The sequence below is a fragment of the Scardinius erythrophthalmus genome, assembly GCF_964197995.2.
Source record: "Scardinius erythrophthalmus genome assembly, chromosome: 20".
In the NCBI taxonomy this organism is placed as follows: Eukaryota; Metazoa; Chordata; class Actinopteri; order Cypriniformes; family Leuciscidae; genus Scardinius; species Scardinius erythrophthalmus.
Window position 1 is genome coordinate 11,413,966 of NC_138240.1, and position 25,403 is coordinate 11,439,368.

A 25,403-nucleotide genomic window follows, 5' to 3' on the forward strand; every position below is an offset into this window, starting at 1 on the left:
GAACTATCCCATTACATAGCAAGCAGTCAGTCTGAGACAAAAGTGGTTTACACAAATTTATTACACTTTTTACCAGTACAAAATACAGTCGAACTAAGCAGTTGAGGCTAAATAAAGATATTTTAAAGACACAAAAATAAGGTATCAATATAGTAGTGAGAAGAATTGCAGCTACTTCCATAAAAATAATCCTTAGCCAGAAGCTTTAAAACAGCATTAAAAAAAAATCTTTCCCAAAAGCACACAACAGGCAAAGAACCATGACAGGCGTTAAAGTACAGAGCCTGACACTCACAACCAACCACAGTGAGAAAACATCCGCCAATCACTTCTCAGAAACAAACACAAAACGGCTAGTAGAAATAAAGTTTATCTTTGTAAATAGCAGAGAGGGACATGTAGGGTGCCCGTTACGGGCCGCTACCAGGCACCGGTAAAGATCCCAAACGGGTTCAGCACAACATCTTCAAAAACAAATGATGCATCCTGAAAACGATAGATCTCCTGAAAATGTTTCCAGCTTTACTTCAGCTAAGTGGGCACGATGTTTTTTATTAAAAGCGTGAAAACTAAAACATCAGATGTACAGCACCAGGTAATGAGGCATATTTGCAAGAATCTGCATATTCTGTTACTAGACGTGTCTATTTTTGGGTTTTCTACGTCTTCTAGAAAAGGCTTTCTGAGATGTGGCGTTTCATAGAAATTTGTAGCTATTAAGTAGCGTTTACGTTTTTTTGCTATTACATATACACAATATCTAATTAAATATGCTATTAAAAATTGAATCTTAATTAAAAAAAATATATATAATAAAAATAACACAGAACTAGTCATAACCTGGTGAGTGCAGACTCACTTCCAGTTACTTCAGAAGGCCTTGAGTACATATGCACGCTCACGCACAGGTACGTTCAATATATCGACAAATCACCGAGGCTCTTTTTAACCACTGCAAACAACTAAGAACTCATCAAATACCTACAAAACTAGACCAAAAAGTTTCCCAAACCATATTTGGTGGAAACTGCTTTGCTTGGGTTCAGGAACAGAGCGGTAACCATCAACACAGTAGGCGTATGTACATCCTGAAGCTTTCGAATGAGAATGGGGTGCTTTCAGGGCAACCAGTCGGATAATCTCTTATAGTGATTTTTATAAAACGTATTAAAAAGTTAGACATTAACTCATTAGAACTAAAAACTGTTGAGGTATAGACTAGGCATCTCATATGGCCAGGGGTTCATCTAAAAAACGTCTGGAATGGAGCGGTCTCCATCCATTTCGTCATGGAAAGGCTTTGCATGTGCAGCAGGTTTGGGTGGGCGCTGCGACGCAGCTTTGGGGTCAGCAGGTTGCATCTACGCCTGAGGAACCGCGAGGAAACGGCCGAGGCAGAAAGTCTAAAAACGTGACCATCTTTAAAAGGTGCTTTAGACACATCTGAGGTTCTGAGACGATACATTCATTCTGCGGTTAGAGGCACGGCCGAGGAAACGACAGAACGAGAGAAGGTCAAAGAGAAAGAGAGAGACAGTTCTGCTCTAGTGTTTCTTTTCTCATCTAAGGCACTGAAAGAAGACTATGGCACATGAAAAAACACGTCACAAAACCAGCACGTTCTTGTTTCACAGTCGGAGAAAACCTAAAGGCGAGAGAGAGAGAGAGAGAGAGAGAGACACACACTGACCCTAAACAGACCTCCGTACCCTCAAGATAAAGAAAAAGCTCACGGCTGAGTGTTAGTTTGGCCACCGGCAGCCGTAAGAATGTGGTCTGGGGTGAGCCTGACGCCCCAGGGGCTCTTAGATCTCCTGCAGGGAGTGACTGCTCTCGATTCTCTCTCTCTTCACCGCCGGCTCGCTCATACTCCTCTCGCTCATCCTCGACATGTCTGCATCGCTGGCCATATCGTCTGAGAATGAGGCATCTGGGAGAGGGAAAAGAGAGGGATGTTGGAATACAGAGCAGAGGAACTTTCCAAATGAGAAAAAAGAAACTTTCTTTTTTGGGTTGGCATCAAAATCCATTACCTTTCTCCATGAGTGATGGCATCATTGAACTGAGGTCACTGAACTGAAAATGTAAAAAAAAAAATAATAATTTTAACGTAAATTTTTATGATTGATTTGCATATTGTATTACATTTTAAAACCTATAAATAACATTGATCTAAACAAAATTAAAATAATGTTAAACCAATTCAATATTTATTATGTGAAAAGTATTTGCTTGAACAAATTGTTTATATTTAGTCATTTCCACCAATTTACCAAATGTTAGTGTAATAACCAGTGAGACAAAAGTATAAGATAAATATGAACAGAATATTTGTATGAATTATTTAAATAATAATTAATTATATCTCTCTGCATATTTATTATATAAATAGAATTATTATTAATATGTGTAGACAGACATAGAATTATATCAGTAGTAGTATTTATGTGAATGTACAGAGAATTATGCAATCAATAAAATTATTAATATGAATTTGTAGATAGACAGAATTATAAAATGAATAGTATTAATATGAATGTGCAGACAGACAGACAGACAGACAGACAGACAGACAGACAGACAGACAGACAGACAGATAGACAGATAGACAGACAGATAGATAGATAGATAGATAGATAGATAGATAGATAGATAGATAGATAGATAGATAGATAGATAGATAGATAGATAGATAGATAGATAGATAGATAGATAGATAGATAGATAGATAGATAATAAATATGTAATTCTGTGCATTTACTATAAAATCAAATGCTAGCTAGGAAATTAGCCTTGGAAAAACAAAGAATTCAACCACTCAAAAAATGTAAAGTGTCACTTCCACCACAGAATAATATTAAACACAATACATTGTTTGAATTGTGATGGAATGGAGGTTTCTGAAAAATAACAATACTCTGATGGCGCGCATATATGCTCTTGGACGTTGTTATTTAAATAAACTACTGCAGGCGTGAAAAGTGTGTATTCAGGGAGTTTATTTTCTTAGTGGACAGGGCCAAAAGAAACGCCTGCATGTGCTCAATGCTTAATATAAGCGGTTGGATTAATGCACGAAGGTCTGAAATATGAAACTACGGAGCAGCCAGATCTCCTCACCTCCCCCATGACAGCGATGGGCGTCTCTCCGGTTGCATGGGCGACACGGTGTTCCACCAAATAGAACATGTATTCATCATAGAGCAGACGGATGAGGTGGAAGGAGCCAAAGCTTGCGGCCGAGCGCAGAGTCAGATCTCTGATCACCATGGAGCTGTAACCAGGGCAACAGAGAGTTTCATTACAAACTACCACAACAAAACCACAACACCCGCCACAGATTAAAGCGCTGCGTTCAATCTGCCCTCTTCAGAAGATCAGTTGTTGTAAAGCTGTGTGTCTGTGAAGAGGCCTGATGAAATGGAAGTCAGACCTGCAAACTCACAAGCGGTGAAAAAGGTGACGTTTACGACGTCATTTGTTGTGGGGGGGGGTCTGGGGCTTCGTCCCCCACGAGACAATTTTTATGATTTTAACATGTAAATGAAGCATTCTGGTGCATTCTGACAAGAAACATTTTGCTTCAAGTAAAAAAAAAAAAAAAAACATTTATTGAAATTAAATTAAAAATGATTTATTTGTAGTCTACTTACAATTAAATCACACATAAGGAAGGTTTTATAATAACGTTATAATAATTTTTTTAATGACATAATTAGGTTTATACTCTGTTTTTAAAATATAAGCATTTAAACGGTGATTGTCATAAGTAAATATAATTTATTCTGAAACAATATTCTCATCAGCTTTTACATACTTAAATCTGCATATTTCTGAACCTTACTAAATATCTGCATTATCTTTCATGTCAAATTCTTACATTTTATCATATTCAGTTTTAATAATAAGGGCTGTTATCAATCCAATTAGATCATTTACACTGCAAAATTACAACTGTAATAAATAATTTTATGAGATTGATGTTTAAACAAATGTAAAAAAAAAAAAAAAACGAAATCAATGATACTTTTAAACATGAAACTAAACCGCCAATAGGCGGCGACAAGTGACTGTCTTAATAAATGAATCTGAGTTCTTCATTAAACGATTCGTTCAAAATGCTGAATCATCAATCACAAAACACCGTGCTGAGTGAGTGTTGCTTTTCTTCTGTAACTATTTTCGTCGTTGAAATAGAACAAAAACAGTCAATATTGCATCTAAATTTTAAGTGACTATGCATTACCTAGGCTACTTGTTAAAAGTGATAATGTTGAGTAGAACAGCTCCCTTAGTTGTGTTATGTTACTTAACTATATCATATATTACAGATATTCTGTGAATGCTGAGGCGCTACAGCGCTCTGTCACGCCACAGAGCGCAGATAAAGATCGAGAGACGTCTATGGTCTCACTCCAGTCTATATGAAATTAGCCAATTTCCGATTTTTACTGTATACGCAATTTCACTCATCGGATCTACGTGATTCAAATAAATGACATATTTTGTTTCAAAACGGTGCCGAAAAGCGACTAGTTTGCAGGTATGGGAAGTGAAATAAATGTAGTTGAGAAGAAAGAGCCCACCGAGGGTTTTTCTAGGGAGCCTTGTACCTGTAAAAGGACCACTTGAGCAGGAACTGGCGCGCGGCGCGAGGGAAGCTGGGACTGCCGTCGTAGGGTTTCAGCACCTGGTTGACCACGTTATCCAGCCAGGCGGCCCACTGATCCAGAGAGCTCTGCTGCTGCAGGGTCACCTTAAAGTCTTGCTCCAAACGCTGGACCACACTCTCATCACACTGGCACACCCAGGACGCCTGCTCCTGTGACAAACACACACACTCAAGAGTGAGCAGAGAACGAACACTCACACCTCCTTATAACCTCCATGAACCTGAAGTGTTTCTGATGTTCCAGCAGAAGACAGACCTGCACGTTAGCGAAGTCCACTCTGTTGAGGTCGCTGAGCATCTGGTTGATCTGTGAGGTGTTCTGCAGGACGGCTCGAGCCGCCTGAGCCAGATGATTCAGAGAGGTGTAACGGCGCAGGGTCTGCGCAAACGCACTCACTACTGCAGCCTGCGCAGACGACAAAACCGCGTGAGCATCAACACAAAAATACCTAATCCTCACATCCTGTAAGGTCAGTCACCAAGGCACAATCCACAAGCATACACGTTAACCTAGCTATGTTTTTAACACAACCCTTCAAATGTTTGGGGTCAGCAAGATTTTCTTTTGGAATTAATACTTTTATTCAGCAAAAGTGCTTTACGTTACATGTAGAAATTACAAATTATGCATAGTTACATGCAACTAGCCCTAAACCAAACCTGGCAAAACTTTATTTTATTTTACAGTCCTGTTCCCCATTGTACATACTGTGTAATTATTATATAAAGTGCAGTAACTGGATAATAACTAGGTACTAACCATGAAACCTACACCAAAACCTAATCTTAACCCATGTAGATACCTTATATTACCCAGAACTTTTTAAGGTAAATACACTGTAAGTACATGTAAGTGTACGTACTGTAAAATAAAGTGCAACACCAAACCCTAACTCTATAGTAAGTACATGTTGTTAACTATTATTACTCAGTACTTAAATGTATTATTACACTGTAACAAGATAAAGTGTAAACAAAGATTTATATTTTCAAATAAAAAATAAAAAAAGAATCGAAAAGTATTAAGCAGAAGACCCGATTTCAACATTGCTAATAATACTAAATGTTTCTTGAGTACCAAATCAGGAAATTAGAATGATTTCTGAAGGATCATGGGTAACACTTTACAATAATGTTTCATTTGTTAACATTAGTTAATGTAATAACTAACATGACCTAACAATGAGAAATACATTTGTTGCCATATTTATTGATCGTTATAGTCAGTTAATAAAAAAACAGCTGTTTATTGTTTATGTTAGTTCATTAATAATTAACTAATACAACTTTTGATTTTAATAATGTATTAGTGAAATGAACATTAACTAAGATTAATAAATGCTGTGGAATTATTGTTAATTATTAGTTAATGTTAGCTAAAGTAGTTAACTAATGTTAGCTAATGAAACCTTACTGTAAAGTGTTACCAAAAAATGCCATCCCAGGAAATTACATTTGAAAATGTATTAAAATAGAAACAGTTATTTGAAATCGATAATAGAAATTATTTCACAATATTAGTGTTTTTACTGTATTTTTACTGCTTTTGTGATCATAAGGTACTTGTTTCAAAAACATAAAATCTTACTGACCCCACACTTTTAAACAGTAATAGTAAACAGTAGTTTTGAGTATCATTATTATAGAATTGCATTTTTTTTTTTTGGCATTTTAGAATTTCTTACATTAAAAATATACATTATAATTTAATTTTTAATACATTCGTTTAATTTTTATTTATTTATTAGGGTTTTTAGAATTTCTTCTTCTTGGAATTGTGTCTGCTTTAGCCAGCTTTTCAGCAAATTTCTCCTTTAAGTTAAGGTCAGAAACACACACACACACACACACATACCTTAGTGCGGACAATCTCCTGTGGGAAGTCAGTCATGGCTGAGGTCAGCCACCCCTCTAGACTCTTAGCGAAGTTTCTGATAGCTTGAGTGAGAGTGCCTGCAAGGATCACATTTCCCATCAGTCATGCACTCAAACATTCAGCCCACAATACAGCAGCAACACTGACCCTGGACCAGGTCACAGTAAGTGTGTGAAGAAGAAGAAATACTAACTGGGAACAGGTCGCAGTACATCAGGGATGAGAATCTCCACCAGTGCCTGATACAAGATGTGATCACAGCTCCTCATCCACTGTTTGATTGGTTCATATTTACACAGAGCGATCAGCTTCTCTCTGGGGAATCCTGGGATGTCCTCCACATCCTCTTCACTGCACAATATACCAACACAACACATTCCTTCGTTTCAAGTGTATTAAGATAAACAGCAAAACTTACTTTACTTTTTTGCAAGTAAAAATATATGAACAGGTTGCATCTTTTAAAATAATACATTAACTTATTGTACAAAAATTTATAAAAAGGCCTCAAAGTTTCACTCAGAGAGCGCAATACCTACACTACAGTTCAAAAATGTGGGGTCAGTAAGATTTTTTTTAGTATATATATATATATATATATATATATATATATATATATATATATATATATATATATATATATATATATATATATATATATATATATATATATATATATAAAGAAAATAATACTTTTGCTCAGCCAAGGACACTTAAATTGATCAAAAGTGACAGTGAAGATATTGATGTTACAAAACATTTTTTGTTTCTGTTCTTAAAGAATCCTTAAGAAAATATATCATGTTTCCACAAAAATATTAAGCAACACAACTTTTTTTAACATTGATAATAATAAAAAATGTTTCTTGAGCACCAAACTAGCATTAGATTGATTTCTGAAGGATCATGTGACACTGAAGACAGGAGTAATGATGCTGAAACATTGTTTTGTATTTTAATATATTTTAAAATGTAATCTTGCAGTTCATTTAAATTGTAATAATATTGCACAATATTACTGTTTTCACTGTATTTTTGATCTAATAAATGGAAATAATAATAGAAAATGGAAATAATAATAAAAGCACAAGAGACTTCTTTCAAAAAGACAAAATCTTAAAACTTTTGAACAGATGAAAAATAAATAAATATATATATATATATATATAGACACACACACACAATACTAATACACTACAGGAATGTCCTTGACTTTCTATGATGAATTTTGCTCAAAATGAAAATGAAAATTTAAAGATTTCTATACACTTGCAGATTTGACTGTGAGAACAGTTTGTATGGATATAGCACCTGTTAATGGTAGTGGCTCCGTCACTAGATGGCGCTGTTGAATACCAAAAGGTCTGCCATAGCTTCTCTATGAGATGGAACTGCAAGTTCATCACTACGTCCAGAGTCGCCTGACAGAGAGAAATCAGGGTTATAAGCAATGTTTAAACAAGCTTCCATGAATTAAAACACTCAAACAGCAAAACGGTTCCTCCTGATATTTCAAACGCAAGTCTGACATTATATGCCACTATATGTTTTGGAACAAAAACACCAATGTGTGATGTCGATTTTTGGGCTGTAAGAATATCTTGAGAAGCTTCTACGTGAGTTATAATATCATTTGTCAGATGAGTGTGCTCCTTTATTCTGAGCGCCTGTCTTTCCTGTTGGCATATCAGACAACGAGATCATCTGAAGTGCGGCCCACTCACGACATCACCGTCCATCTCGCCGTTTAAATGATGAAAACAGCCAGTGCTCATTCAGAAGCACCCATCTTGAGAGCAATCCACCTTCTTATATAAACAGTTTAATAGTTACACAACACAATCCACATACAGAAACTTTCAACTACATCTTATATTCTGGTTTATATCCAAAAAAAGGAACTTTAGTCGGCGTGGTGGGGATGGTATTTCAGCGAACTGTGACATGCAGAAATAAAAGTAGGTGTTGGTGCTTTACTGGAGAGCAGAAGTGAGAGTGTGGTGAGTTCACTGTGTGTTTGTCTCAGAGTGATTCACACTCAGCTCTCAGATTCTCCTCGATGAGGACACACTCTTGTATCCAGTTACACGTACCCCCCCCCCCCCCTCCCTCCTCCAGCCCTTGCCGGTCACATGCTATGTTTTGGCAGCCAGGTCACCATGGCAACCTTGTTTACCGTTGCCCCAGCAACAGTTTAAACACAGCACTCCAAAACAAAAAAAGAGAAAATTCTCTTTCCTGGACAAACAAGCTTTCGTACCTTAGTCGAAAGAGAGGAAAAGCACTATAGTCTTGCATCTAGAGGACAAGTCGATGATTTTTTAAGGGTACTGCACTTGTGTGAACTAAAAAAAAGATCTGTTTTATAAACTCACATCCTATCTCAGGCAGCACTAAAAGTGTAGAGCTCTGACTTCCTGAAGTGTATCAGCACTCTACACCAACTTACAAGTTCGAAGAGCATAATTTAACACGTTTAAGTGATTTTGGTCAAATGAAAATGGATATGTTGGGCAATTTCATATCTTTCTCTCTTTTCCACTGCCTGAACAGCACTGGAAACTTTAGCGCTAGTGCAAAAAATGAAGAGTGACAGGAAATTTTGGTGTTCACTTTGTTTCTATTTTTAGCCCTATCCACTGTGAAATCAATTAATCGCATCTTTAATTCATCGCAACATAAAATTTTGTAAATATATTGTACATACATACATATACACACATGTACGTGTGTGTTTGTGTGTGTGTATACAAATATATTAAAGGTGTAACGGTTCAAATTACTCACGGTTCGGTTTTTATCACGGTTTTAGGGTCACGTTTCGGTATTTACTATGTTAAGGGAACAAAAGTACTTCTGTCAAATAAAAATCAAGAAAATAAGAACAAGATTTGTTGTTTGATTAACAAAAACAGAGAGCAGAAGGAATATTAGGCTGCTGTCACTTTAAGATACAATGCACGGATCCATTATACTGACTATACTATACACATGCATGCCCCTGCATGGGAGGAAATGCCCCTGATACACACTCACATCTAAAATAAAAGTTTGTAAATATATAATGTGTGTGTCACACACACATTTAGACATTTACAAACTTTCAGTTTAGATGCGATTAATCATAATTAATTGATTTGACAGCACTACATCAAATATGTTCTGACTGCTTGTGATTGTGTGGTTTTGCACAAAGCTTGTCACTGGACCCGTTTATAACAATATTAAGAGAGTGAGTAAGAAAGATATTCAGAATGTGAAATCATTTCCATTTGAATGGGAGAGGTCTGAGTGAACCTGTTCATGTTTCAATAAGACTCTAGTTTGGTTTTGCAGAAATCACACATTGACTTTTATCCTTTACAAGCAACAAATTAACTTATATTTTAGTAGCGAGGAGTAGGGAAAGACCCACAGATGGGCACAGACGGATGACAAAGATCCTGCTGGATGAAAGGTTGATTGGGAAGACTGAAAACTCATAGTCTGAGGGATGAAAGAAGCCCTGGAACAAAAAGGTGTGCAGTGGACGGGGAGGGACAGAAAGAGAGATGGAGAGAAAGAGCGCTCGAACATGGCAGAAATGACATTAAAAGTGAGTGCTGGGAAATGAAGATGGGTCGAGTTCATCTGTCAGAATATTGAGAGCAGTGCTTCACTCCGACTGTAATGAGACCAGCCAAATTCTGAAAGTAAAACTCAAGAATACTTAAAACTAGGAACTCCGTCAGCAGAAAGTAGGGAGAAGGAATACTTAGCAAAGCTGCGGCGAACAGAAAATAAGTGCCGTTTCTTCTTCCATTAAAACACATTGAAAATGAAAGTAAAACCTAAGAGGGTGTTTTAAATCGATTATAATATTTGCTTTCTTTTGTTTAAAGTACATTTTCTAATTCGATGAAGCAAAACATGGGAAGAGAAGACATCTAATCTACTCCGAAGAACAAATCTCAAAACACTCCCATTTCCAGCACACATGAAACCGAGTGAATTTAGCATTGGAAGCAACTCCTTATCAACCAACTTCTGGAGATAACAGACACAGAGAACAGAAATGTTTTTTTTAAAAGCACCATCCTTTGCAATGCACTATGCTTATTACAACATTATTTTTATATTTGATTTAGAATTTTTTTTAAGTCATATTATTATTATAATTATACAAGTACCGTTCAAACCGTTCAAAGATGTATAATTATACAACTACCGTTTTTTGTAATGTTTTTGAAAGAAGTCTCTTATGCTCACCAAGGCTGCATTTATTTGTGAAAACTGTAACAATGTGAAATATTTTTGCAATTTAAAAATACATTAACATAAAAAACAGTTGTGTATTCCTGTGATGGCAAAGCTGAATTTTCAGCATCATTACGCCAGTCTTCAGGGTCACATGATCCTTCAGAAATCATTCTAATATGCTGATTTGGTGCAGAGGATACATTTCTTAAGTTTCTTCCATTTCTTAAGCGGAATATTTTTGTGGAAACCAGAATACACTTTTATTCAGGATTCTTTGATGAATAGAAAGTTCAAAAGCACAGGATAGATTTGAAATAGAAATCTTTACATTGTAAATGTATTGACTGTCACTTTTGAATGGTAGTGTGAGTAATTGAAAATTATAATCAAAGAAATAAATGATGTGTCTGTGTGCGTGTATTAAGCATGGACAGCCATACTGGGGTTCAAGCGAACTCTCAGGCTGTTCTGTTTTCAAAATCCTCAGAAATCACAGAACAGAATTAAACAATTATAAAATGTGTAATTAAACCTGATTCAGTTAACACATTAAATTCAACAGAGACTGTGTGACAAATATTCACAGGTTGTGAAAGAACATTGTTCATACAAGGTCATTCTCTGAGAGATGTTGCAGGTGCTTGGTTTTCCTTATTCTAGCTGCCCGTAATAACAAGGCTCACATTCATGATGGAAAACATGTTGATATTTTGTTGCAAGAAAACAGCCTTGGGTAGATTAGTGTAACTATTTGTTGTGGTATATTTCATTCATTATTGTATTTCTTTAACATTCTCATTATTCCATAATCATACATTTTTATGTACTTGATATGTACTCACATTCTGATTCATTCATTTACATATTTTATATTTTACTTTATATTTTTGAATTATTAAATGATTTGAAGTTGTCGTAATAAGCATATAATATCAGAATTTTAATTTCCACTGGTATAAGGAATAGTTTATCTTTGCCAGGTGTCTATTATTTTCTAAAGGTTAAGAAGTTGCTTCCTTTCCACGGACCCTGTGAAACTGTTTCCTCCACTGGGTGCTCTCATTATAAAGGAAGTAGGAATGCACTGATATGAAAATTATGTCTGATACCGATAATTCTATATATTTGAAAGCCGATACCTGATATACTGGCCGATAAATCTAGATCCAAGTTTTGTGTGTCATTTTTGAAAGCCTGATTACAAAAACAAAAGTCTCACCATTAAAATCCATGTTGCAAGCACATATGTAGCCCTATATGACAGACTTGCACTGCACATGTTGCACTTAAAGGAGAACTCCGGTCAATTTTAACATTGAGCTAATTTTTTTGTACATTTGGAGTGCTGTCAATACAGAGAACAACGACAAAAATCGGTGTTGCCTACACCGAGTTATTCTATTTTTAAAATTTGCACCCTGTTGACTTCAATGGGGCAATGTTTAAACCTGCTTTTAGCCTCTTAACATCCTTGATGTGTCATTACAAGTGCACAGAAAATGTGAGTGATTCCTTCTGAGTGAACACGAGTGGATCTGACTGCAGTAGATTTAAAAGATATGTATAAAAATTATGTTATTTAAGCCAGCGCAAATACCTGTTTACATCCTGTTTTTCGGTTGAAGTCCAAAGTAGTCGATTGCCGAGTTCACGCGCATAGGTTTAGTTACCAATGATCACGCGCGTGAACTCGGCAATTGACTACTTTGGACTTCAACCGAAAAACAGGATGTAAACAGGTATTTGCGCTGGCTTAAATAACATAATTTTTATACATATCTTTTAAATCTACCGCAGTCAGATCCACTCGTGTTCACTCAGAAGGAATCACTCACATTTTCTGTGCACTTGTAATGACACATCAAGGATGTTAAGAGGCTAAAAGCAGGTTTAAACATTGCCCCATTGAAGTCAACATGGTGCAAATTTTAAAAATAGAATAACTCGGTGTAGGCAACACCGATTTTTGTCGTTGTTCTCTGTATTGACAGCTCTCCAAATGTACAAAAAAATTAGCTCAATGTTAAAATTGACCGGAATTCTCCTTTAACTGTATTTTCCTTTTTTGAAGTGATTCCAATCATATTTCAAGCAATTTAAAACCATCATGATGAACAGTGAGCATCTGAAGTGTCTCAGCTGAAGGAAATAACACATTATTTATCGGGTTTAATCTATCGGGCAAATTTTTTTATTGGGTCGATAACGATAGGATTAAAAATGAACATATATCGGCCGATGCCGATATGGTGGCCAAAATATTGTGCATCCCTAAAAGGAATCAACCTCTATTTGCAAATTTGCTAAATTTGGAAAAAAACAACAAACAAACAAACAAAAAAAACAGTGTAGTACCTCACAGTGAATCCTGTAGTTGCTCTGTAGATTTTTAACATCGTTCATGCTGATTGGTTCGGGCAGAGGACACGAGCCCAGATCAGGTGAAGGGAAGGGGGGAAGGACGTGAGACACATCTGCAAAAACACGCAGTGTTACCAAGAAGACTTGAAGCTGGTTGTGTATGCATTCAGATGTTTTTGATGTGCTTGTAGATAAATTCTATTCAATTCTATTAAATGTAGAAAAATGTATAATGTAGAAAAAGCCTGCACTAATTAGGGCTTTGAAGGTAAAATGAGAAAATCGAGATAAAATGTTCATTGCAATCCTTCCAACGCCCCTTTCCTTTCCTTCATACACTTTCGTTCCTCCCTAAAAGCCCAAACTTTACATCCAAACCAGACATATAAGTAAGTGTTGTAAAATGCAGTCTACTGTTGCTAAACCGCGAGACGTGTTTGATATTAAACAGTGTTATTAAAAGCAAATTAAAGGGATGGTTCGTTGAGGGTCCTTTTCACCATGACCTCGAGCCAAACACCCCCCCAGAAGCCTTTTTTCCCTTGGTCGAACATTATTAAAATTAGAGCTTATTTAGAGATATCAGCCGAATGGCTTAGTGCAGGCGCTAATGGAACCTAGATTGTATCTCGTAAATTACCCCACTAATAATGCCCAGAATGGTACCAAACTTCTACAGGAGTACAAATAGGTAGTGTACTTATAAAACAAGGCACTGGAAAGTTTGTAAGTACATCAGTTTATTTAAATAACACTTGCCTGATGGCTAATGCTACCGCTAACCCGGACGTCGACGTCACTTCAGGGGTTTGGGAAAAGCATGTAAAAGTCCTGGCATAAAGCGATGCATAAGGATGTAGTGTAAACTTTCCAATGCCTTGTTTTATAAGTACACTACCTATTTGTACTACTGTAGAAGTTTGGTACCATTCTGGGCATTTTTAGTGGGGTAATTTACAAGATACAATCTAGGTTCCATTAGCGCCTGCACTAAGCCATTTGGTTGATATCTCTAAATAAGCTCTAACTTTAATAATGTTCGACTAAGAGAAAAAAGGCTTCTGGGGGGGTGTTTGGCTCGAGGTCATGGTGAAAAGAACCCTAGGTTGATTTTACAGAACCATCCCTTTAAGCCACAAAAGAGACACTGTTCCCCTGCTTTCTGCGAGCGCGCTCCGAGTCGGATCTGAATGCCGATAAGCAAATGGGCTTCGTATATGCGCCTAAACGTGTACACACAAAAATGTCAAAATGCCTTTTTGGAGAGTATTCAAATAAACACCGTTGGTTATGTCTTACCATACACAGGTAAGGAAGAAAATGCATGTGTAACGGTATATTGGATCCGTGCAATAGCTTTTAAAGTGACAGCAGCCTAATCCTGTATATCTGCTGCAGTCTGTCATTAACAATAATCAAACAAAAATGACCAAGGAAAAAAACTCACTGATCTTGACTGAATAACTTAAGTAGCTTTCACAACGCACGTACACTCTGCTTATTAAACACACAGAGACGCATGTACAGAAGCACACAAACATGCCAAATATTTCAAATAAAAGGATTACATTGGCCAAAAATAATCGTGATTATGATTTTTTGCCATAATCGAGCATGAATTATGAATTATGAATGAATTAAATCATGTATTAATGTATAAAAAGTCATGGAGGAGGTTTACCAATATACTGCTGGTGATGCTGGCTCTGGGCCGCCACGCTTTGCTCAGGGGTGCTGGACGAGTACTGGGAGCCGCTGTTCAGACTGTCACCCATCCCATCCATCTTGTGAAAGGGCTTAAACCTGGACACAGGAAATACCAACAGAATGACTTAATGTTGTATTCACTAAAGGGGATTACAGATGATATGACTAAGCAAGAAAGAGAAGATCATTTTCCATCAGGCTGCAGAGCCAGTGTCCAATCTGAAGGTGTTCTGTGCATTTCCAATGGCAAAAAATTCTGATAGTTTTGAACCTGAATCACGTCATAAGCCGGATGTCGGCATAATGTTTTAAAAAGAAAAAAATAATTGAATAAAAGGACATTAAAATATATTTTATTTAGAAAAATCATGCGTGAATTGATCAATAAGAATTATTATTATTATTATAAATAATATCAATATAATTTATTCCCTATAAATTTCTCACAACTGCATCAATTGCAGCTAGTTGTGACATTTTTAATAATTTAATTAATAATTAATTTGTAATGTTTAAATAAGTTTGCAAAACCCACACTGGGTTTTCTGTGTCTGAGATAAAACTCGGTCTGAGTGTCCATCTATTCAGCCAGTGTGGGACAGAATTAGACATGGATTTAATGAATCAAAGAAGGGGGAAGAATCCAGAACTCTAGCAGGATCTGAACAATTGAGTAAGACATGCACACAAACACAGGATGTGTGATCCTGATGGCAAAGAAGTCTGGGACATGACGATTGCATGCAAGTGAGAAGGAGAGAGAGGGGATGTTCATTTCACCTCTGTTTCTGATGGACAGGTTGTTGTCTCATTGCCATGTACTGCGTGTCCTCCTGCAAGCGGTTGAGAGGCGAGTCAGGCTTCAGACGAATGCCATAATAATGGTATTTTGAGTTCCCCCTGAGACGCACATAGACAAAATGAGCGATCACATTTTTTTTCCCCAGCAACAACACACCACAATTTGAGACTGAACGTCATTTATTTCAGACCACCATCTCATGATCATTCTTTAGGTATTAGATGAGTGTCTGCAGCAAATCCACTCAGCAAATGTTCTTCTCTGTGCTGCTGTGGTTTCAAGACTGGATTGTGCTTTTCTTTTGAGAGTGGATAAGCTGTAAAATTAGTTTACGCTTATAGATTTATAGTTTATTGATTAGCTGTATTTGTGGGGTGTAGTATTATAAAGTTTCCTTTGTGACTTTTTATTCAATCAAACATACTGTGTTCGAGAACAAAAATATATTGCAATTAAAAAACTAAAGTTTGCAAATAAAAAGCTGTTTTAATTATAAAAATAAAGTAACTGATAAGAAAACTCTTTAAAGTGCAAGTACCTATTTGTTTTTCTTTGTGCAGTTTTCATCACGCATGTACAAATTTGCTCTCTGTTCTGCCGTCACTTGCGCGTTGAAAAGTTTTGAATTCAAGTGAACCTGCGTCTCAGTGGGCGGCATCTAAGCACCAGAATGAAAGACCTGTTGCTATTGGTCATTCGCGTTTGGCACAGTATTTTGGCCACACCCACTGCCTGGTCCCACCGTGAGATACACATTGTAATGCCCTAACAAAATATCAATTTTGATCATAATTTACAGTAACAATTTTAAGGACCATTTATGTAACTTAAAATAATGCAGCTGAATAAGCCAAGTCATTTCAGTGCAGTCTTTCAAGAGAGCATTAAATATGACAATGGCTGATGACACACTAATGGAATCCAAAGTTTTATTATATTTCACTCTACCAACCTGTTTTATGAACTCTTGAACTCTAATCAGCTGCTCTATTGCAATTTCTGCCCAGTCGGCGCAGACTTTCTCAGCCATGTCCTTTTGATCCTAATATACATTTGCCCACATTATCAAATGTCTTTCTAGGAAAAAAAACATTTATGACCTAATGTAAATTATTGTTGTCAAAATTCATCATCGTCATATTATCGCACCTGCTAACAGGTGCATTATAGTTAACATTAGCACCAATCTACATGACAAAGCTCAAAACTCACTTTAAAACACCTAAGAGTCTTTGTACAAAATTATTGTGATGTAAAGTGGATTTATAATAAAATAAGCAGAAATACACCACAAAAACACCACACCTTCAGCATTTCTCATATAATTCTTTATTCTCATACCGCAAATTAATTTAAAAACACATCAAAACAATATAATGTTGTAAACGTCTATTTATTATCTTCATGTTTCATCTGTACAAACATCTATTTCTATCTGTTATTTATGTACAGAGACAGAATTCGGAAATTTACAGGATTTTCGTCATAGAAGGGTGTGAGTTATGACCACGTAATGTGAGTGACAGATCAGTAGCGTCTGAGTCATTTGACTCGGAACAGAGGCAGAGCCAGTGAGTGAGCGCATCAGATCTCATAATTTAGTTATTTCTAAAGAAATATGAGGTAAACATGGGAATCCAATCCATCAATATGTATTTTTTCCAAATGTGCACACTTTTGGACTAAAAGCCCTAATAGACATTGTTTAGTGCAATCACAAAGAAAACGGAGCAGACACGATTGAATATGCATGTCTCGTTATTTCCTTTGAAATATGACAGAAGAACAGAGAGCAAATTTGTGCGTGATGAAAACTGCATGAAGAAAAACAAAGATTTACTCGCACTGCAAAGAGCTTTGTTATCAGTTACTTTATTTTTGCTATTAAAAGTCTTAAGAAGCCTTTTTGTTTGCAATCTTCTTTTTTTTTTAGTTAGAATATAATTATTTTGGCTCTCATAACCATTTTGTTTGATTGCCTAAAAAAGACACAAAGGTAATTCTATATTGTCTGACCTGGTGCCCAGTCGGCGTGTGCGAAGGCCCATGAAGACAGAGCGGATGAGTTTGCCAAAAGAGGCGGCATTAACTGGATCCAGTTTTTGCTCCTGACAGTGTCTCAGGTAGTGGTTATACAGAGAGCTCCGCGGCAGACTCACTCCCTCAGCCGTCTCATAATTATCCAGCAACCACTGTAACTGTACACACACGAACAACCAATGAATAAAACAGTATATATTCAAGAAAGCTTAAATTCAAAACTATAGCATAAAACAAAACCACACATAACAGAACACTTCTGCATACATACTGCATGTTCATATTCATTACCAAATTAATTTGACTGATAAAAAGACCGTCATGGGATCTGTACACTTTCACATTTTATTGTACAGAGAGTAAGGAAATATTAATTTAAAGGCATAGTTCACCCAAAAAAAAAAATCTGTCATCATTAATTCACCCTCATGTCATTTCAAACGCATCTGACTTTCTTCTGAGGAAAACAAAGACATTTTGAAGAATGTACCGGTCATTTATTTTCCAGTGACAGTGACTTGAACTTCAGAATCCGATCAGTTTTATTTGTGAATTAATTTAAGCGGGTTTTGTGCACGGGATAATCAGATTCTCTGAAAAGGTTCAAAGGGACTCAAACAATGATTTGTGAATGTGCTAGGAGAGCTAATGAGAGCTAGGGCAGACATCAAGAAATTCCGTAAATACATTAATTTTTCTGTTCCTCACACAAAGCTATTGTATTGTACATTCTTGTTTTTATTGCACATTTGTTTTCTACAGAAGAAAGTTAAGTCACACAAGTTTGAAACAGTGTTATTTTAGTTTATTTATAAACTTTTAGAATATTTATTAATATATTGAATAAGCTTTTATTTTATTTCATTTCATTTTAGTTTGTTTTAGTAATTTTGTTATGTGCTTTTGACATTTCTATTTAGCTTTCATTTATTTTTTATTTCAGTTTTAGCTATAGTAATTTTAGAACTTATTTTATACTAGTGCAAAATGCCCGTGCAAAATCAGTTTTTGTGTGTGTTTTTAGTAATTATTGGTTTGGTGCATTTGAGTGCTCATTGTTACAATTACACAGCAAAAGTTCAGTGACATTTTTATTTGTGCATGGCAGAAAGCAAATACTGATACTGACATAATGACATACAATAAATGTGGAAAATTGAACTACACGATTCAGGGAGCAGGCTACACAGTGAACTCTGAGAAAACGCTACTTAAGCTCCGCTGCTTTCTTCGACCCTCTCTGTCTCTGGTCCTGGGCTGTGCTCACTCAGTGTCAGTCTGAGAGGGGCAGTGGCCACCGGCTAGAGCGGCAAAAGCCGGTGTGTGCTTCTTTTACCGATATATATTTACCGATATCTTTTGCATTTCTAATCCAAACAACGTCAAACTTGGCACTGCACTTACTCGTGCCCGTAGCGAGACACCGGTCAAGTTTGAAATCCATCGGACTAACTGTTCGAGAGATATGCGAATAACAGACATACTGACGTTTCTGTAATTTATAGATAGATTAGTTAGTTGCTTGCCAAGGCTACATTAAACCATTTTTTATATTTTTAGTTAACAATAACAACATCATGAAGGTGAGTAAATGACAAAATTTCCAACTTAGTTAAAAGAATTATCAAATTAGCCAAATATTTCACAAACATGTCAGGGTGTGTTATGGAAGCTTGTTTCCGCCACTGAATAATAAGTAAATAATAATTATTGCGACTTTTTATCTCACAATTCTGACTTTTTTTCTCACAATTGCGATATATCAAGTCAGAATTGTGACTTTTTTTCTCAGAATTGTGAGAAATAAAGTCGCAATTCTGAGAAATAAAGTCGCAGTTGGAAGATATAAAGTCAGAATTGCACGATATAAAGTCGCAATTGCGTGTTATAAAGTCAGAATTGTGAGATATAAACTATTCTGTGGTAAAAAAAAAAAAAAAAAAAAAAAAAAAGTCTGTCTTTTTTTTCCTTAGAATTGGACTTTATATCTCACAATTGTGAGTTTATATCTCACAACTCTGAGAAAAAATGTCAGAATTGCGAGATAAAAACTCGCAATTGCGTGTTATTAAGTCAGAATTGCGTGATATAAAGTCGCAATTGTGAGAAAAAAAGTCAGAATTCTGACTTTATAACACGCAATTCTGACTTTATAACACGCAATTCTGACTTTATATCTCGCAATTCTGACTTTATATCTCGCAATTCTGACTTTATAACACGCAATTGCGACTTTATTTCACGCAATTCTGACTTTATATCTCGCAATTCTGAGAAATAAAGTCAGAATTGCGAGATGTAAACTCGCAATTGTGAGATAAAAAGTCGCAATTATCTTTAAAAAAAAATAATTTTGTGGTGGAAACAAGCTTCCATAGTGTGTAGAACTTTGTGAATGAACGGCATTCAAACTCTGTGGGTGCAGATTCTGTGAAGGCCTCCTGACTTCTGAGGAACAGCATGGGAGAGGGAGTTTTAAACACTCAAGTCTACATACTTTGAGGGAGTAATAATTGCCAATCTGTGAGGATCAAATAAGCCCCTCCACTGACACACTGATGTCATTGTTATATCAATCTCATCTCAGGGCTAAGAAAACCCAAGAAAAGAATATATGAACATTTGTAAATATTCACTGCCTAGAGCTAAGGAGTCAGTCTAAAATAAAAGTAAAATTAATTCTTAAAATATTAAATCCTTAAATACAAAATTTGAGTTCTTGATGTTCAGGGGTAAATCTCACACATATATACACAATGATCCCTGGGATGTTGAATGAATCAGTGGTGTAATGCAGGGGGTCTGAGGCGCTTTAAACTCAAAATACACAGAGCGAGGGGCTGTTCTGGAAAATGCATGCTCAGAGCAGCAGTGAAAAGCAAAGCGAAGAGGCAGGCAGGATGAACTAAGCCTTTTTTTCAGGATTTGTTCCAGTTTCAAGAAAGTTTTTTCCCAGTTTGACTTACATGGCTGTTGAGCAGGCTGCTTTTGTGAGTGGCAATCCCTTCTGACTTTTGGAGGTTTTCAATCGCCATTTCAAGCTGAGGAAAAGTAGGAGCATGCAAGACATGAAACGGGGGAAGAGAAGGAAAAAAAAAATGGAGGGGGTGGAATGTTGGGGGGGGGACAACAGAGAGGGAAAAAAGACAAAAAAAGAAAAAGGAAATCAGTCTGTTAGCTGCAGCCGGACTTTGAGCATTTCCATTACAGTCTGTCAGTGTTTGCAGCCACATTCATTATGGGTGGACAAAAAGCATGCAAATGTGAGGAACTCGGAGGGTTACGCCACTCTTCCTGTCTCTGCCTCATATATGCTAATGAGCTGCACACACAGGGCGTGAGGTCAGGCTACTCTCAAACACATGAGACAAACTCTCTAGCCACGTCTGAAATCACACAGTTAGCGGGGTCGTGACCTCTGTGAAGACACGGTCGCATTTGATGCGTGATGCTGAAAAAGCAGATTTAATTTGACTCAAATAAACATGTTTTTCTGCAGGTATTAGCTGGGGTCCTATAAGTTTCTGTTATTGCATTTATGAACCGGACTTGATTCTTCCATAGTGGGTATGAAAAAAAAAATACTATTTCAAAAGTTGGAATAAAGAGAATGAGGCCTGAAAAGAGATTGAGAAGAAAAGATTAGAGAGGGAGAGAAAGATATAAAGAGGCAGAGAGAGAGAGTGAGTTTTGGCAGAGTGGCAAAACTTATAAAGAGAAAGAGAGAGACAGGGTGAAAAAAAAAAAAAAACAGGCATCCTTCCAAGTCTTTAAAAGGCTCCCGAGGGCTCTTGGCCAAATGGTAATGAGCCCCAGGGGTTGCTTTGTTTCGGAGGCCACTCAAGTGGCTGTGAAAACTGCTAAAACAAGGCAGTCGCCTCCTTAAGCCCTGTCCCTGTTTTCAGCCCACCTCATAAACTAGCACACTGTGGAAAGAAAGCTACACTCTGATGACAGTGTGTGTCATCTCTCCTCTATGGTGTATTGGTAATGGAGAAATGTGTTTGCATGATAAATCTGTGATGTTACTTTTTGAGAAATGCACGAATTGCAAAACACTTTGTCTTAAAGAACGTAAGAATCAACATCATGTGACATGCTGCCGATTATCATCATTTTGACTCATCCTTCAGTTTGAAAAAAAATTAAATAATAACTCTGTGGGAGATTTAAAGGGGTCACGATAGGAGAAATCAAATTTCCCTTGATCTTTTGACATATATGAGGTCTTTGTACCAATAAAACATCCTGAAAGTTTTGATACTCCTTCCTATGCAAATGACGTTAGCCAATCATAACAGTGGCCATTTACTGACAAGCCTTAAAGAAATGGCCCTTTAAAAAATGGATAATTTCAGATAGAGGATCAAAATGAGGGCTGAAAATGATACATTTTCTGCATATATATTTGTTTTTTGTGCAAAAACTTTATTAACATTATAAGTGAACCTCAAGAAACATTAATAAAAAAAAAAATCCATGTCATGACCCCTTTAAGCAGAAATGCAGCTAGTTATAAAGTTGCCTGAATTTCTGATTTAGATTTAGATATTTTATTTCAATTTAGCTACTTTTCTAGGTAGGTAATCTACTAGTTATGCTTTACTGACTTGATTCTTAAGGTAAAGAGCCTCTTTCTGGTATCCTTGCACATCTCATGCAAAAGATATTGAGTTTATGGGCTATATGGTCATTGCAAAAACAATGTTAGTAAGTAATTTTATAAAACTAGTCTCATATTAACAATGTTTAGGTTTTGTAGCTATACTTAAAATATATGTATTTTAATGCTTATTCCACTGCAGTCCAGTCCCCCACAGACTTTCCTTGTACTGTAACCAATTTTTGTTGGATTTTATAACCTGAGGGATGAGTCGAAATTTGTTAAAATACATGATCATAAGCGTAACCCAGCGTAACATTGCTGTCACATCTTATCTAGACCATATAATAGTCTAACCATAACTTTCTATGATCTCAAAGTAACTGAGACTAAAAACTCCCCTCCCATGTCACTAGTGGAACAGTCTAGAGGGATTTCAGCACAGCGGACCGTACCATTGCAGATGAGGAGCGTGAAGAGTGAGAGGTGTGGTGGCGGCCGCTCTCCATCCCGCCGTGAATCAGGTAGGCACTGCCGCTGGAAATGATCTGACTGCCGCCCACGTCCATGGCGATTCCCACCATGCTGTGGGCAGGCACTCCACCAGCAGACGAGACAACAGTGGTAACTTGAGTTCCCCCCGCTTGAGAGTCGAAATAGCTGCTTCCACTGCCCTGTCCATAGAGCTGGGACTCAGGGTTGTATGAGTATGCAGTACGACTGAATGAACGGAGAATGACAGTAATGATTAGGGTTTAATGTAACCTCAACTTTAAAAACACATCTTCTGACTTCAAATTTTCAACAGTCTTTAAAGTCCCCCTGTGGTGAAAATCTAACTTTGAATGTTGTTTATATGTCTATGTGGTGTTTTTAATATGCTTTAAGACAAATTATGTGTAAATTCATAAGTCTCTCCTTAAAACTGCAGTGAACCAAAGACGCGGTTTCAAATCGCTGGTGTTTCTGACGTCACAAACTACATTGTAATCAAGCATGTCAACGTGTGATCGTCAACGAGTGGATCTCTGAGCTGGTGTGAGTGAGTGGAGGCGGGGTAATTTTCATACTCATAGAACAGGGTATACTAAATGAGGCAAGGGTGTAGAGTTACATTCAAGCTATTTTAAGGCATGAATAATTTTTTTTCAAGGAAAAAAAACATTTAATATGTCATTTTGGTGATCAAAGATTATTTTTAAGGGATAAAATTATTGACTACAGGGGGACTTTAAAAGCAGTTTTGATCTGATTCTGGACTCCATCTATGTCTGAATGAGCATCTTTAATGACCAATTAAAGGGGACATATATTTTTTTTATCCTTTTTTATTATGATCAAGCAGCCATTGAAAGTCATTCATTTGTCTTTCTGCCATGAAAAAGGGTCCAATATTATAAATTATGTAATATATTAAATATCAGTGTCTTACATTTTTTTATTGAGTGTTACAAAAATCAGCCTCTGTACACAAAATGATGAACTGAACACAGCTTTGATTGACAGATTGATAGGTGCTTACATTGTGCCATTGGGGTAGACGGCCTCTGCCCCCTCCACGTACTGCACATGGGATTGGTACACATGCTGAACCTGTTGAACCTTCACACACAGAGAGAGAGAGAGAGAGAGAGAGATCAGACTGGAGCTAAATAACAACTGCAGGAGTTCTGAGATGTGTTAATGCAGATTCTGTAAGGGAAATGGGATGCACAGCTGTATGCAGGCTGCAGGCAGTAGGGGGCAGTGAGCACAAAGCTTCGCCTCAACAATCAGAGACGCCCTGTCGAACCGGGAAACTACTTATTAACATATTAGTCGCAACAACCCAAGCGTGACGTGTGAAAAGTAAAGCATGCCTGCATTTCAGGGTTCTGACAGTATACTGGGAAATAAAGAGCTTGATGGAAAGACAAAGATAGTCACAAGAGAGTGAAAAAGATATGTAGAGAGGCAAAAGATAAGCCAGAGGTGTTGAGGGTCCTCAGGATGTGCAGTGAGCGTGCAGGGTTTGATTGACTGTACTGTGTGTGTGTGTGTGTGTGTGTGTGTGTGTGTGTGTGTGTGTGTGTGTGTGTGTGTGTGTGTGTGTGTGTGTGTGTGTACCTGCTGAGGGACCTGTTGCACTCTAGGCACTGGCAACTGCTGCACCTGAGCTCCCTTCTGGGAAGAGCCGGTGGCCTGAACTAACACACGCTGCAGGTGAGGGACACACACACACACAAATGTAAAAAATTAGACCCTTTTCTCTTTAAAAGGTGAGGTGCGGAATCGTTCCGATGTTAGAATGCAATTATCCAAGTTTAAAGTCGTCATGAAACGGATGTTGAGATAGTCTTTTCTTCACTATTGAGACGTACTTCTTGAATGAAACAAAAAAAGGGGGACTTGATTTTGTCCACTGGGAATTGATTGGATCGTAGGATCCTTGTCATTTGCTATTATTGTGATCTCGTGTGAGTGACAGGTTGTCATTAAACACGTCATCAGAGAAAAGAAAAGATGTCGGTGGAAGAAGGACGGGAAGTTACTTTTATTTTGGAGAGACAACTAAAGTAAGCAATTTTCGTGACAATGCAACTGTGGCATTTCCAAAACTTCTGGCTCAACAAATGGTGTGAGCTTGGGTTGGGACTAACTGTTTGTCTAAATAATGGAAGGTGGGTGGAAGGGCGGTTTGTTAAACCAAAATACACATATTTATTAAAAAAAAAAAAATAAAGACCTCAGGATTCTGAGAAAGATTACTGGAAAGTTTTGTATATACAAGTGTCGTCTTTGATCCAGACTGCTAGCACCACAAATGTTACGTACAGAAAGTCTATATTTCCTTCATCGCTGGTTTTCGTCTAATCCTCTACAGCTGTCCAGGGAAATGTGATGCTCTACTCAAAATATTAACCGAAATTACATAGACTGGTTTCTTTGGATGTGAGGTTGATCCAAACCCAACATCTCCCACAGCAGCACCACGCAAAGTCGCTGCTAATCATTTAAAGTGTCTCAGTGACAGATGAAGGGTGTGGGTGAGGAGAAATCTTTCATCGCTTCAGATGGATCCAGTGCATATTGAAAAGCATCTTTAGAGAGATTCAGAACGATG

General features: G+C 37.0%; 1 protein-coding gene across 5 annotated transcripts in view; it reads right to left on the bottom strand.

Moving 5' to 3' along the window:
• Positions 1-42: 42 nt before the first annotated feature.
• Positions 43-25,403, bottom strand: part of rfx2 (regulatory factor X, 2 (influences HLA class II expression)) — a 43,121-nt gene continuing 17,760 nt past the window's right edge. For 2 of the 5 annotated variants that reach the window (XM_081348171.1, XM_081348172.1), the window contains exons 3-18: positions 24,407-24,496; positions 23,823-23,902; positions 22,756-23,020; positions 20,664-20,738; positions 17,674-17,855; positions 15,636-15,755; positions 14,830-14,951; positions 13,143-13,261; positions 7,860-7,969; positions 6,742-6,899; positions 6,528-6,625; positions 4,929-5,078; positions 4,614-4,822; positions 3,121-3,274; positions 2,034-2,076; positions 43-1,930 (exon numbers count right to left, since the gene is read on the bottom strand). In XM_081348171.1, the coding sequence (XP_081204297.1) occupies positions 1,806-1,930; positions 2,034-2,076; positions 3,121-3,274; positions 4,614-4,822; positions 4,929-5,078; positions 6,528-6,625; positions 6,742-6,899; positions 7,860-7,969; positions 13,143-13,261; positions 14,830-14,951; positions 15,636-15,755; positions 17,674-17,855; positions 20,664-20,738; positions 22,756-23,020; positions 23,823-23,902; positions 24,407-24,496 (2,100 nt within the window). In that variant the 3' untranslated portion in view covers positions 43-1,805. The remainder of the gene's footprint in view (positions 1,931-2,033; positions 2,077-3,120; positions 3,275-4,613; positions 4,823-4,928; positions 5,079-6,527; positions 6,626-6,741; positions 6,900-7,859; positions 7,970-13,142; positions 13,262-14,829; positions 14,952-15,635; positions 15,756-17,673; positions 17,856-20,663; positions 20,739-22,755; positions 23,021-23,822; positions 23,903-24,406; positions 24,497-25,403) is intronic. The other 3 variants (XM_081348174.1, XM_081348173.1, XM_081348175.1) reach the window with 3 other exon arrangements.